The sequence below is a fragment of the Meriones unguiculatus genome, chromosome 12 (assembly GCF_030254825.1).
Source record: "Meriones unguiculatus strain TT.TT164.6M chromosome 12, Bangor_MerUng_6.1, whole genome shotgun sequence".
Taxonomy (NCBI): Eukaryota; Metazoa; Chordata; class Mammalia; order Rodentia; family Muridae; genus Meriones; species Meriones unguiculatus.
Genome location: NC_083360.1, coordinates 39,820,457 through 39,834,080, shown reverse-complemented (window position 1 = coordinate 39,834,080; position 13,624 = coordinate 39,820,457). Strand labels below are relative to the sequence as shown.

The 13,624-nt window shown below is 40.3% G+C and overlaps 1 protein-coding gene across 7 annotated transcripts in view; it reads left to right on the top strand.

Moving 5' to 3' along the window:
- Positions 1-13,624, top strand: part of Grb10 (growth factor receptor bound protein 10) — a 121,674-nt gene that overhangs the window by 45,810 nt on the left and 62,240 nt on the right. For all 7 annotated transcript variants that reach the window (XM_021647179.2, XM_060365687.1, XM_021647175.2 and 4 more), the window contains exon 2: positions 11,388-11,466. Coding sequence is in view for 3 of the 7 variants with exons in the window: in XM_021647175.2 (XP_021502850.1) it covers positions 11,388-11,466 (79 nt within the window). In the remaining 4 variants the exon portion in view is untranslated. The remainder of the gene's footprint in view (positions 1-11,387; positions 11,467-13,624) is intronic.

The window sequence follows — 13,624 nt, the reverse complement described above, 5'->3', positions numbered from 1 at the left end:
CTACTTAGAGCTAAGGTTGGATCACTTGGCAGGAGGACTCTCAGAAACAAAACAGAATGAAAACATAGAAGGAGAACAGAGCTATAGGAAAAACATAATTTTGACATTGCTGGTAGAAATCCCTCCCCCCAATGTAATACTAATATAAGGAGCCAGTGGTAATGTCTGTCTCTTGGGGAAAATGGTATCTATGAAAACTATTATGTATGGCAAGGGTTGAGATGAAGCTATGAAGGTCACTTGCCATGGCTGTGGTCATGTGAGTACCACTGACCGCATTCTCTTTACTGAAGGCTGGCCTTGCTCCCACGCCTTGAACAGAGAAAGAAGACATTTCAAGTATAGCTGATAGCAGGTAAGCAGGTAAGTAAGACTGCCATTGATGTCCTGGGGTAGAAGCAGTTCATAATTTATGGAGGAAAGTCTCTGGGAAAAGAAATGTTTTACAACTAAAATAGTGGAAAAGGTAAGGGCTTCTGATGTCTACTGATGGCCTATATCTGAACAGTTTTAAGTGTGACTGACACACACACCACATATCTATATGTGCATATACTCACTCCTACAGTCCTCCATCTTCTCTTGCAAATGTCATTCCATTTGTTGACACTATTAGAAGCACATAGCCTAGCAGCTGGGTTCCTGTGATGGAGGCCAGCTGGCTCTTCCTCCTTGCTGTCTGTTGAAGCTGGAGTGGCCCTATGAATAGCCAGGCTGTTGCCATTTATAACTGCTATTCAGGCATAGAAGAGTATGTACACGGCTTATTAAAAAGAACAGTGAAGGCCTCCATGTTTTTCCCTTTGGCCCCTTGCCCACTACCACCTCTCCCCTAGCCCATATTAGGCTATGACAGAATAGGAGGCCATCTCCTCCAGGATGGCCATAGAAACTGCCCTGTGTTTTGGGACTGGACTGTTTATTCCTCATCTCACTGTCTTCCAAGTAAACTCTCTGAAATAGGCACAATTATTAGTGTTACTGTCCACGTTTGTATACAAATGATACTGGGCTTCCTAGGCTTTTCAGCACATACTGAGCCAGGACAAGTTGACTTGAAAATGTCAACTTCTAACTCAATCTGAGTTGGTATGGTTTAATAATCCAACTATCAAAATGGTTGATGAAGACAGTGAAGGTAACCTCAGCCTCCTTCAGTTGTACCAGATGGCAAGAAGGCAGTCTTGGAAGTACTCTCCACCACTTTCCTCTAATGGGTTACTGCAGCTTGAAAATCTCTCCAAGCAATGCAGTGGTAACTGGTGTGGCTCAGGTGATTGTTCACACTTTCCTAGGATTTTTTATTTTTTTTCGAGACAGGATCCAACTGTGTATCCCAGCTGCCTTTGAACTTGTGATTCCACCTGAGCCTCTCCAGCACTGGAATTGTAGGCATGCGCTACCACACCCAGCTCATAATACTATTTTAACCATGGTTCTAAGAATAGAGTCTCTTGGGTATATTTTTATAAAATATGCAAGTCCAGTCTTAGAACTGAAAGGGAGTTTACTGGTCCTGTTTTCCAGGTGAAGAAACGGCCCATACAGTGAAGTGTTAGCTCACATTATTTAGTTTGCCACACTGTTAGATTCATGCCACAATATGATTTTTTTTCCTATGTGAAGGATGAGGTGAACTTTTTGTGTTCCACAGTGAGGAGCCCAACCATCCTCTCTACTATGAAAAGCAAGCTGGTTTGAATTACAAAGAGAAGGCACTCTTTGACAAAAGCCCTGTGATTTGGCCTCTGTGCTCTTTTATATATTAACCTCATTCAAAGACAAAATAGATTTTATATCAGTTCCTTTCTGTTGCTTTGATAATATACCCTAACAAAAACAGTTTATGAGAAAAAGGGTTATTTGGTTTACAGTTCAAAGGGGTACAGTCCATCACAGCAGGGAAGCCATGGCAGCAGGAACAGGAGTCTGCCTGACAATCATGTAGCAGACAGAGAGGAGAAAAGTAGGAAATGGTACTAGCTTTTAAACCTCAAAGCCTGCTTCTAATGACTCCTCCATCAAGGCTTCAATATTCTAAAGGTTCTGTGACCTTCCCAATCACAGCCATGATTGAAGGAACAAGCCTAGGGGTAGGATGGGATGGTTCAGATTCAAACCACAGCAAACCTTAAGGAAGTATCACCTTGAACCACCATTACCTTGAACTTTGGCATGCTCCGTCTCTTACCTGCCCTCTGAAGAACAATCATACCTGTCCAGGTAAGCTCTGGGCCAACCTCATCCCGCCTCTGAGTTCTTGGCCATAAGCCACCATTTGCCCTTGGCCATCTGCCCTCTACAGAGATGAGGAAGAGCCACTACCAAGGATTACATCACACTAACCCTGAGGCCTTTTCCCGGTCAGCCAGGACAGTGAGAGCCCTTTCCAAGTTTTGAGATTATTGTTGAGCAAGTTCAAGGAAGGGGTGCATGCCTTCCTTCTGCTCAACTAGGGACAGAGTGTAGGCATGCCGTGTGCCTGCTGTGTGTTTGGGGCTCTGGCTTCAGTGTAGGCGTTAACAGGTACAGAGCCAAGAGAAAACATACAAAGCTTGGAACTAAAGGATCTAGGTTCGTTTTGGTGGCAGTACCTTTGTGGTGATTCCTAGTTTAGACAAGGTGGTTGGAGCTCTGAGGTGCTTAGGGATTGTCCCTAAAGCTAGAAGAGCAGAATGCCCAGTTTTGTCTTTCCACATTTGAGCTCTGCACTTGTTAACATACCACAATGTCTTTTTATTAACTAGTGCCTTGTCCTTTTTATTTGAGGTCTGTGAGTGTCTATGTAGCTGGGTGCTTCTTTACTTCCAAAGGACTGAGCCTCAGTGTGACCTTTTAGCCTTTGACGGTCCCTGGAACTCATGTAGTAATTTTTGGTGACAGAGGAGAGGAAAGTGATAGGGGAAAATACTCAAGAGAGTAAAACCTGGAATTTTCCCCCTTTTCCAAAACTTTTAAGTCATGGGGCCAGAATCTCTTGAGGTCAGACTCAAAATGTTGTTTGCTTGTGTGTTTATTCAGTTTAGAAATACATTGTTTTCCAATTATATTCATGCCTCTATTTGTGCCTTGACTGATAGTCTTGTATACTTTAAAGACTTTAGTTGTCAGTCTTACTACTTAGATATTTACAGGATATGAGAGGTTACACAGGTATTTCCAGTTTCCTGCCTGAAGTTACTGTAGAGCTCACAGTAGATTAAGGTGCTGCTTGCTGATAGTTCTAACAGATTAGCCTTATATAATTAAAGGTAGAAGTTCTGGTGTCCTTTCAGGTGTCTTTTCACAAGGGAAGTGACTTGTTAAAGTTGGGGAATGCGGGAGGTGGTGATAGGTAGAGAGAAAAAAAATCATAGCAATGGTGGAATGAAGGTGTTCAAACTAGTAGAGGAGAAGTAGTAATGGAGTTCATTGGAGGTTATGGTGGAAGCTGTGGAGGTAGAAGTGGAAGAGATTGAAATGATGCAGAGGAACGTTAGAAATGGCAGGAGGAAATGCGGAAGAGATGGATGTGGAAGAATGTTGGAGGTGGACGAAGTAGAGGGGACACTATTGGTCAGGCAGTGGATGGAGAAGTGATAGTGGAGGTCATGGAGGGGAGGTTATGGGTAGGATGCTGGTAGTAGAGAAGGTAGAGTGAGTGGTGATGGAGGTTGTATAGAACAGGTGGCAGTGAAGACAGGAGTGTGGCAATGGTTGTGGTGAAAACAGCAGCTGGCATTTGCCTTGAGGAGCTTGTATGGGTATGATCACACTAAATCTCCATAACAACCCTTGAGGCTGTAGAGTCTTCCCCAAGGTCATGTAGCTGCTCGTCTGCAGAAATTCTAGAGCCGGTGTCCTTCACCTTAAGGCCAAGCTGCCTCCTTGATGTGGGAATACCGGATCTAAAACCGGGAATAAAACTGACTTGGCAAAGACATTTTATTTTGGGAAAACCATTTGTCAAGATTGACAGGCTGTGGACGAGGTTTCCTTGGAGGGTGATGGAAATATTCTAAAATTAGAACACAGTGAGGGTGGTACACTCTGTCTTGATACCAGCACTCGCTGGATTGTACACGCACAGCATGGGAAGTGTGTGCTGTGTAACATCTCAGCGTAGGTGTTTTAGAATATGAAACATTGACAAACTCCACCAGGAGTAACTGAATCTGATGTCTGTGTGTCTAACATAGCAGAACAGTTGCTAAAGTTAAGCAATTGAAAATTGCTTTTGCTGTTGTGTCTAAAATAGCCTCCTTTGGAGGTAGTTACATTGAAGAAATACTGAATGTGGAGTACTAGGGCTCTCTGTGCCTTTTAAGAAGTTACAGTAATTAACTTAGGAGAAAGATTTAAGTGAAAACTCAAGCATATACATATGCGCATGTGTTTTTACACACACATATACCTTATCACGTGTGTTCATGCTTATACATACATGCTTATATTCATGCTTATACTTACTATATAGGAAGCAAATTTTTTGAAGTCTGTTCAGGAATGGTCTAAATATTTTTTTCTTATGTTAGACTCAACAGCTTATATAAATAGAGTTAGGAGCAAGAAGCATGTGATGCCATTACATATAAAAAGTCTTGCCCTTGCTCCTTGATAGAGGCAGCTAGCATGCTGAGCTTTTCTTCTCTCCTTTGGGCTTTTGGAAACCATTCTGGCCTGGGCTTTATGCCGGGTTGACCTAAGTCTTTGCTCTTCCTTCCTTTGCCTTTACATAGTTATAAAGCATGTGGCATCAAAACATGCAGGGCCATGTGGAACAAAAGCATGGCTCCAGCTCATTTGTGGTAAGTATTATAGCCACTGAGGCAACTGATTTTGTACATCTTACTAGAAGAGAAATTCAAGCGCCAGGATTGCAGCTTTCACCAAGTTGCCTGATGCTGTAGGGGAAATAGTTACAGGAATATCTTCTGTTGCTTACACTCGTGGATTATGCACGGGCCACCTGAACAAAGTCCCTTTGTTCCCCCCTCTGCTTTTATGCTGGTGGGCTGCCAAGCAGTATGTTTTCCAGAAAATGTTTAAATGGGAATGGATGTGAACATGGAAATCAGAAATTGCAAAGAAGCTCCACTGTTCTTGCGTTAATTTTTTAAATAAAAATAAGTCATGAATGTTTGTAGGTTCCGTTAATAGCCTATATACAGAAGGAAGGTAATGGGGCTCTGACACTTGAAGGGAGTTAATGAAAAATTAGGGTGTCTTTCTACCTATCAGAATGCAGATAACAAAGCAGTAGATAGGCTTGTACATAGTTGTCACCTGGCAACAGCCTTATATGTTAGATTTTTCAGTTTGAATCTTCTCATAACTATATTTAGAGTAACACAATAAAACCATATAGCATCTTCAGAAGAATCAGCTGGTGGTGACTCCAGCATGGCGCACCAGCCATCTCAGCTGATTTCCCCAAGTGGGCAGATGATCAGATGTTGGTTGTAAACCAAGACACTGTGGAGGGATGACAGCTAGTGGATAGGTGGTCAGCACACAAGCAAGCACTGCCCTTTCCTCTGGATTGGACACCCATGTCCACCTCTACTACTTGCCCTCCTTCCCCAAGCCACTTCTGCAAGCTTTGAAACACTTGGGCTTTTGGTCAGTAGAATGGAAGAGTTAAACTGCCTGTTCACCAGGCTAGGGTCTCAGTAGTGTGCTGGGGGCAAAAGAAAGAGAGTTGCTTGGAGTAGCTGGGAACTCTTAAGAGACCAGCAGGTGAGTGCCAGCCTTAGGCCAGCAAGAACTCCAAAGTGGCCTTCACACAGCACACTGATACATGACTTATGAAACATGAGACAACCAAGTCCCCTCCCAGCCCTTGTACCTCCCTGGCTTACCTTGGCCCATTGGTCACCATTTCTTGAAGCTACAGGTCCAGGGATCTGATGACGCAGACCAGGTAGTCTTCCTCTCCTAATACAGAGATAGAATGGAGTCGACCATCTCAACTGTCTCTCTTCACCAATTTCAAGGTTTCCACCCTTTAGTGTAGTGTCCCATGGGTCACCCAAGAGAGGGCAGGCTTTTCACAAAGGCATGTTTCTACTCTGATCTGCTTGGCAGGTCAGACTTGGACCTTAGCAAGCATTTCTAGAAACTACATGTATCTAAGAAGGTCCAGCATTAACTAAGAAAGTAGTATCCTGTGGGGCTTCAGGTAAAGAGCTTTTGAAACACATTCACAACCCTCCCATCTTTTTCTGGAGGCAGACAGCATAGTAATTAAGAACCATAGCCTAAAAAGTAGTTGCTGTTTGCCTGTCCTTCAAAGAAGAATCCCAGCTTTCCCCTCAAGCCCCTAGGGCCTCCTGCTTAGGCAGACTATGCCCACAAGGCCACCCTCTCCCTCCCTGCCCAGTTCTATCTTTGTGGAGGCCAGGAGGCTAGGAAGCAGACACACAGATAAACAGAAACTAACCTGAAGAGGAAACCTTTAGTCTGGCCTTGCTGTTCATTCCCTCGCTCTTGGCAGCATGACATTGTTTGCCTTAGAATGGCGGGGAGACATTTGCTCTTGACCTTCTGGGTGTCAATGCCACACAGTCAGTAGGTAACTTTACTCCTCTACCTTCGGGGGGTTGATTCATCTTGTTAAATGCCATAATTTTTAATATACAGGTTGACTTCCTATTGGAAAAACCTGAAATCTGAACTAAAATTTAAAACTTTAGGGGAAAAAATGAGACCACAATTAGAAAATCTTTTTGACCCTGCATTACAATTAGTAAAAGTACGACATAAGTTTACTGTGAGAAAAAAGTGTGTATGAAACATAACTGAATTCATGTTTAGACTTGAATTGTATCTGTAAGATCTAGCTATTGATCTATCTGTTCACATATGCTCCCATATTTATGTATGTATATGTGTGTGTATGTATATCAGATAAAGTAGATAATATGTATGTAATTAAAATAGATAATATATGTAATATATATTATATACATTTATATGTCACATAAAATAGATAACACCCAACTAAGCTATAGATAAGCTACAATAATGTTTAGGGTTAAGTGCTATATAACATTTGGTTACATACTTATACCAAATAATTTTCTGCCTGAAACACAGATATAACTGGGCATGTTGTGTTTTTATTTCTAAATCTACTTTAGACTATTTGCATTAGTTGCATTTGCAAATTACTTGTCTTTTAAGTAAGTATGTCCGTGTAACCCAGTGTGCTCATTATTTCTGAGAGTTCTCAGGGAAAATGGCGCTGAATACACGAATGAGTCTTAGACATAAGTGTTCGTAGCACATACCCAGATGGTATCAAGTAGGGCCATGTCTATGGGGAGGGTGATATATTTCAGCACAACTGTAGGAGATCTGGGCCACTAGGACCAGTACCTTACACTCTGGAAATGATGGGTTTGTATATTTTGGTACATGCTTCCCAGTGTTCATGTGAACTGCTTCCAAGCTAGTGGTCTGATAGCAGTATTTCCATTAGTGATACTACTCATTCAAGGGCTATTTCCAATGAGACCTTTTAATATTTCAAGCAGACCTTAAAGTTAAAGTCATGTCATGGATACATTTTGAGAAATGTATTCATCATAGAGTATAGTCCTACAAAGCTAATCGATTGAAGTCTGTGCATTCCTGGGTTGTATGGTCTAGCCACTGTCAGACATGCAGCCTGTACTGAATAAAGCTATGTGCTCTGAGTTTTCTAAACCTGTATTAAATCTTTCCTGGCTCAGAAATTTGCTTGGAAGAAAATGACTAAGATGTTCATGTAAAAGAAGCGAGAAAGGAAATACTCTGCTGATGATAAAACCTGTTGGCTGGCTTTGTGAGTGGAAAATGCAGGGTGTCAGCCCAAGAGCAGACCGATGTGTGGAACTGATGAGTAGGGAGCTAAGAAGGGTGTGTGTGTGTGTGTGTGTGTGTGTGAAGGTTTTAATGTGTACACAACAACCTAGAGCAGGCAAAAGGAAGGAAGGGCTGGGTGACAATGCTCTAGTTTGCAAGTTCTTTGTTGATCTACGGTTCATGTTAAGGGTTTGCTCTTCTGAGTGGCACTTTGAAAGAGTTCAGACCTAGGGAAAGATGATTAAGTCTTTGAAGGCCTGCCCTTGAGGGGAGGGTTTCTGTATCTCTGGCTCTCTCCACTTTATTGAAAGGCTTGACCATGTGATAAGTAGATCACCATGGACTCCCTATCATTGCTTCCTGGCATCCCTCTATGTGCCCAGAAGCAAAATGTGGACCAGACCTGTAAAACTAAGTCAGATTGAACCTTTTCTCATAGTAAGTTTTTTTTATCATCAACTGTTTGTTATAGTAACAGAAAAGTGACTAATACAAATTGGTTAGGTGATATTTATGAGATCTCTCCCTTCCTACAGATCACCAAAACAAATGTTGATTAAATGAAAAAATAGTACACCAAATCAGAAAGAAAATTAAAATAAAATTCAAATGGATTTTTAAAAAGTTTTCTTCTCAATAGAAGGAAAAAGTTTTTTAACATGAGAAGGGTCAGTCAACTTGACTGTATTGACTACAATATTTAAGAATCGAGACTTTACTACTATCTGAAGTCAGACAAGGTAATCAACACATTTGCTCCGAGGTTAAAAAAGCTCCGAGTGCAGTAGGCCAGGATCCTGCTGGGCACCCTGGTTTGTAGACCAGCCCGCCTGGTTGTTACCTTGAAGTTCAGTAACTTTTAGCTATCAGCGAGTTGACTACAGTCCAATAACTAGCACCCATCCCTTATCTTCTAAAAAGCCAGACTTTGATTCATTCACACACTCTTTGGATTGGAAAGCTACTGTGGCCTCGGGGACTAGGGAAGTCTAGTTGGCCTAAGAATACTCTGAAAGAAAGAATATGGGAAACTAATAAATCCTAAAAAAAATAATAATAATAAATAAATAAATAAAAATTCAGCCTTTAAGGTCTACATATGAAAACCACCACTTAGCCTCTATAATTAGGAAGAAAGTAATTTCCAGAAACTGGTCACTATCCTGGCTACTTGCTGTGTTACAAAATCGTCATTTCCTCTTCTGTTTGAGGCAGATTGAGTGAAGGAGAGCTTCATACAAGCCTATAAATTCTAGCTACCGGGGAGGCCGAGATGGTTGAGGGGCCAATGCAAAGCCTGTGTCTGAGCAAACAGAGTTTGACATATATCTATAGTTTTGAAAAGAAGTATGCCCAACCCTCTGGTCTGTCTTTCTGCTTCCAGGGGTCATAAGTAAATAATGAGAAATGAGGATATCCTTATATGCCCAGAGGTATTTATTTGATCATTATTCATGTTACCCAAGAATTTAGAACTACTAGAATTGTTCTACTAGAGTACCTGTGAATAGACAAAAATGATACATTTTATGATAAAGACTTTTCAGTCATAGCCAGGCACAATGGTGCACATCTGTAATCCCAGCACTCAGGGAGGCAGAGGCAGGCAGATCACTGTGAGTTCCAGGACAGCCAAGGCTACACAGAGAAAGCTTGTCTTAAAAAAAATAAACAAAAAAGACTTTTAATCATGTTGGTTGAGGGTGGTTGCAGGATAGAACAGTGACACCAATGGAAAACCAGTGTATCTTTCCAGGCCATTTATGTGATTGGGTAAGAAAGACTGAGTAAGAGGTATTTAGCCAGGTTGCCCATGTCCTACTGTATGGACAGCCCCAGTAAACTGGAGATGGTGATTGACCTCCTCATGTCACCCGTGTCCCCTCTGTGAAACTGCACCCCAATCCGCAAGGGTAAGAACTCAAGCATACCATGCTTACTTTTGAGATACGCAACTGAGTTTTGCTCAATAAATTTAATACCAAACCTCTTATTTAAACCATGAGTTCAGCTCCAGTTCAGCGAAAAACTACATATAAGCAAAGATCAAAGAGTAACTTAGAGATATTTAAGAAAACCAGGCCAGTATGACTTCTCTGTTTTTCATCACTTTTCCTATTCATATTGTTGGAATTGCTACTTTGCTATAAGCAACTATGGTCAACAGACCTTGCAGTAGTCCATTTTCTCTTGTGAGTCACAAAATGATGCCAGCTGGATAAATTATAATTTATAAATTATAATGACTTTTGTGCATTCTCATAGTCTATAGATTGTATACTGAAGCATTTTTTTCCTAAGAATTTCAGTTTAGTTGGTTGGGTCCATCGGGACATAATCAAAAGCATAGAAGGCCAACTGTATGTTCTAAATATCCTTGACACTAACAGAATAAGACTCTCATGCTATAGCAGCTTGGCATGGTGGAAGCAATGAATCAGTACAAGGTTGCTGTTAATCAATTGTAGATGATCATTCCCCAATCTATGACTCTTCTGCTTAAATTTTTGACGTTACGATTGTGTAAAAGCAATATGCTTGCAGCACAGACATTTTGAATTTTAAACTTGGATCATTTCCTGGATTAATGCTGTGTAGTATGATGATGTCTTGGTATGCTGGGCAGTAGGTATAAGCGACAGTTCCTGCTGAGCCTCAGTGTTCAAGAGAAACACAGTACTCTGGCATGCGCCGTGTCTCAAGCACAATGTGGAGTTGGTTGGATATGCTTGATGCTCTTTTCACCTCAGCTATTGTGCGTCGATGACAAATTTACTGGGATATGCTCCCACTACAAGTGAAAGTGAATCTGCGCTCTGCTTGTGACTATATATTTAATAAGTAGACTTTCAATGAACATTCTGTGCTTTTGGCACAGTTCAAAACTTTTCTAATTACAGAAGTAGTACATGTGTTTTCAAAATGTTCACAGATTTTACAGATTTATAAGAGGTTGTTGACATATGACTACCAAGAGTTAATCACTGCTCTTTTTTCTAAGCATACGGATATAAAGTGGCATATTTTCTACCCATATTTTAACGTTTCTTTTACTGGCTTGTGGTGTTTCTATGAAAATGCTTTTCTAGAATTTTGTATCTGTTATTTTAATTTTTGCCTAAAACTTAGTCCTCCGTCAGCATACCACTAAACTTCTCATCCTTTGCAAGGAGCTCTTTATGACCCCTCTCTGGCTCTTTCTGACCCAGGAAGGCCAAGGTTGGTTACTAGCGGTTCTAGAAAGTTCCATGGGCGCCTCACCGTGTTGATTATTGACATTCATTGCCTGAACAGAGCCATTGACAGTTATCCTTTTAAAATTACTATTTGGGGAAATCTAAAACAAAAACAAGAGGAACTGCCTTAAATTCCTTTGACAACAGATTACAATTTGCCATGATTGGTTTTCCTTCCACAGCATATTTTCAACTGTCACTTAAAAACTATTTTTAAAATTAATAATAAAAAATAAATTGAAAGGAAAGAAGGAACTGGTGATAGGTGCAATGCCTCCTCTCACTCTATTGTCTTTTTTTTTTTTCCTTCCTTTTTTTTTTTAGGACAAAGTGGGGCAGTCATCGTCTAAACCGCAAAACCTAGCAAGGACTGGGTTTTCATCACAATCAAGAAGCCAACCAGGTAAGACCTGACTCTTTGTGTAACTTGAGAACTTCGTGTTGGTATCTATACCCATGAGGTTCCAGGATCTCCTGTAGATAGAAAGCTGTGAAGGTGCTTGAGTCTTTAGTATAAAATGTATTAAAACGTGGAACCATCGTTCATCTCCTGTGCACCATACATCACTGTCAGAATGCTTACTGTTCCTGATACAATATGACACTGCTGAAACACTTGTCATGCTGTGTTGTTTAGAGGAGCAATGACACAGAAAAATAATGTGCATATGTTTAATATGGGGAAAATTTTTTTCCCCAGTATTTTTTATTTGTGCATGGTTGAACCTATAAATGTGAATCCTGGGGATACAGAAATCCAACTGTGTTTTTTAAAATGTTGACATTAATAGAGTAAAAACCTACCATCTCCTTTTTCTCTTAAGGCCAATAAGCTCTAACATACATAGAATTACATATTTCCTTTCAATAAGCAAACTTCAGTGAATCAAAGGTTAAATTTTGTTTTATGTGAGTTACCTGGGATTCACCTCTCACTGAATTCTACATAAAGGCAACTAGCCATTGCCTGTTGAGGTTTCTCCAAGAGAAACCCTCTCTTTTACCTTTTAAGGGTCCTTCCGCCCCAGGAACTGCTGAGTTCTTTGTTGAGTAACTTCACAGCAGGATCCTTTGCATTTGAACTTTTTTTTTTTCAGTTATGTTAGCTTTGTATGTATGTTCTCTAGGCATCTCTTGTCCCTTTTCTCATTCCTTCTATACTGTTAAATTTCTGAGGGGGTTATTGTGGGGGAGAGGAAATGTATCTAGATGTATATGAAAGTAATTTGGTAAGTTAGATCTAATAAATGGAAACTGATCAAGAATGAAGACCAGATCCTGATGTGAAAATGGAGAAAATGCACATGGCCCATTATTGAGGTACTGGTAAGTCTAAGTCTTAAGAAATCATGTGGTTTTGAGCTGGTAAGACTTAAAGTATTCATATTTTTTAAATTGTCTAATGAAAAGGAGGATAACATTTAGCAAAAAATAAACACTGAGGTGTATTATGTAATCAAATAAGTGTTTTCTCAAACATTAGGCAGCTCATTAAAAGAACCATCATTGTTTCTGACAAACTCAGGCTCACACTTCAGAAAATTTTCAAATTATATAAATATATATTTGATATAAGATATAAAGAAATATAAACGAAAGAGTACCTGTTTGTTAGGACTGGTTGGAACTTTAACTAAGTACACCATACTACTTAACAAATGATATTATTGAAGTTGAAATATTCCAGGTTTTTGTGTTAATGTTCCCATAGGAATCTATGCTTAACCCTTTTATCAGAAAATTAGTAATCAAACTGAAAGAATTCTTAAAAGCTCATCCTTTATCCTTTGTGTTTACATTCTACTCTCAACTCTTCCATAGAGAGTGGATAGAGTTGGCTTCCTGTAAGCTCTTCTCGTTTCTTATGGAGTGTTTGGCAGCCAGTAGAAGCTAGGACCACCTGAAACAGGGCTCACGATTTCATATTGAATTAACTGTTTATTGCCCTCAGAGAGTTTTAACCTTTAGGCATACCTGTAACATTGGCTGCCATTAGTTCTCCTCTTCACATAGCATATAAAGTCAGAAACACCAAAGACAGGCATGGTTGTACAGCCACAGAACCAAATATCACCAATAGAGATCAGTCCAAAGCAATGAAACCAAGGAAGGTGTGAGGGAAGAAATAGATTCTCTAAGATGCTATGAGACTGATAACCAACTTGGGCACAAAAATGTCAGATAATCTGATTTACTTTCAAAGCACTGAGGGAAAGATAACTGTCCATCTAGAATTTTATACCAACGTAGCCTTTCTAATAGAGGCACAGTGAAACTTTTTCAAGTAATTCTTCAGGAAACAAGTTACTAGCAAGCTTTGTTGAAAGAATGATTCAGAGCTGAACTATAGCTCGGTGGTAGAACTCTTGCTTAGAAGGCACATGTCCTGGGTTTGATTTCTAGTATTTAAAAAAAGTTATCAAAAGTGGTGCCTCAGGAAGGGGAAATAGGAGCACAGAGGAGAACAAGCAGGAAATAATGCAGTGGAGAGAAGCTAGCATGGTGTTCTGAGTGCAGTGCCATGCACGTGATTGAAACAAACAAAGTGAAAACCACATACT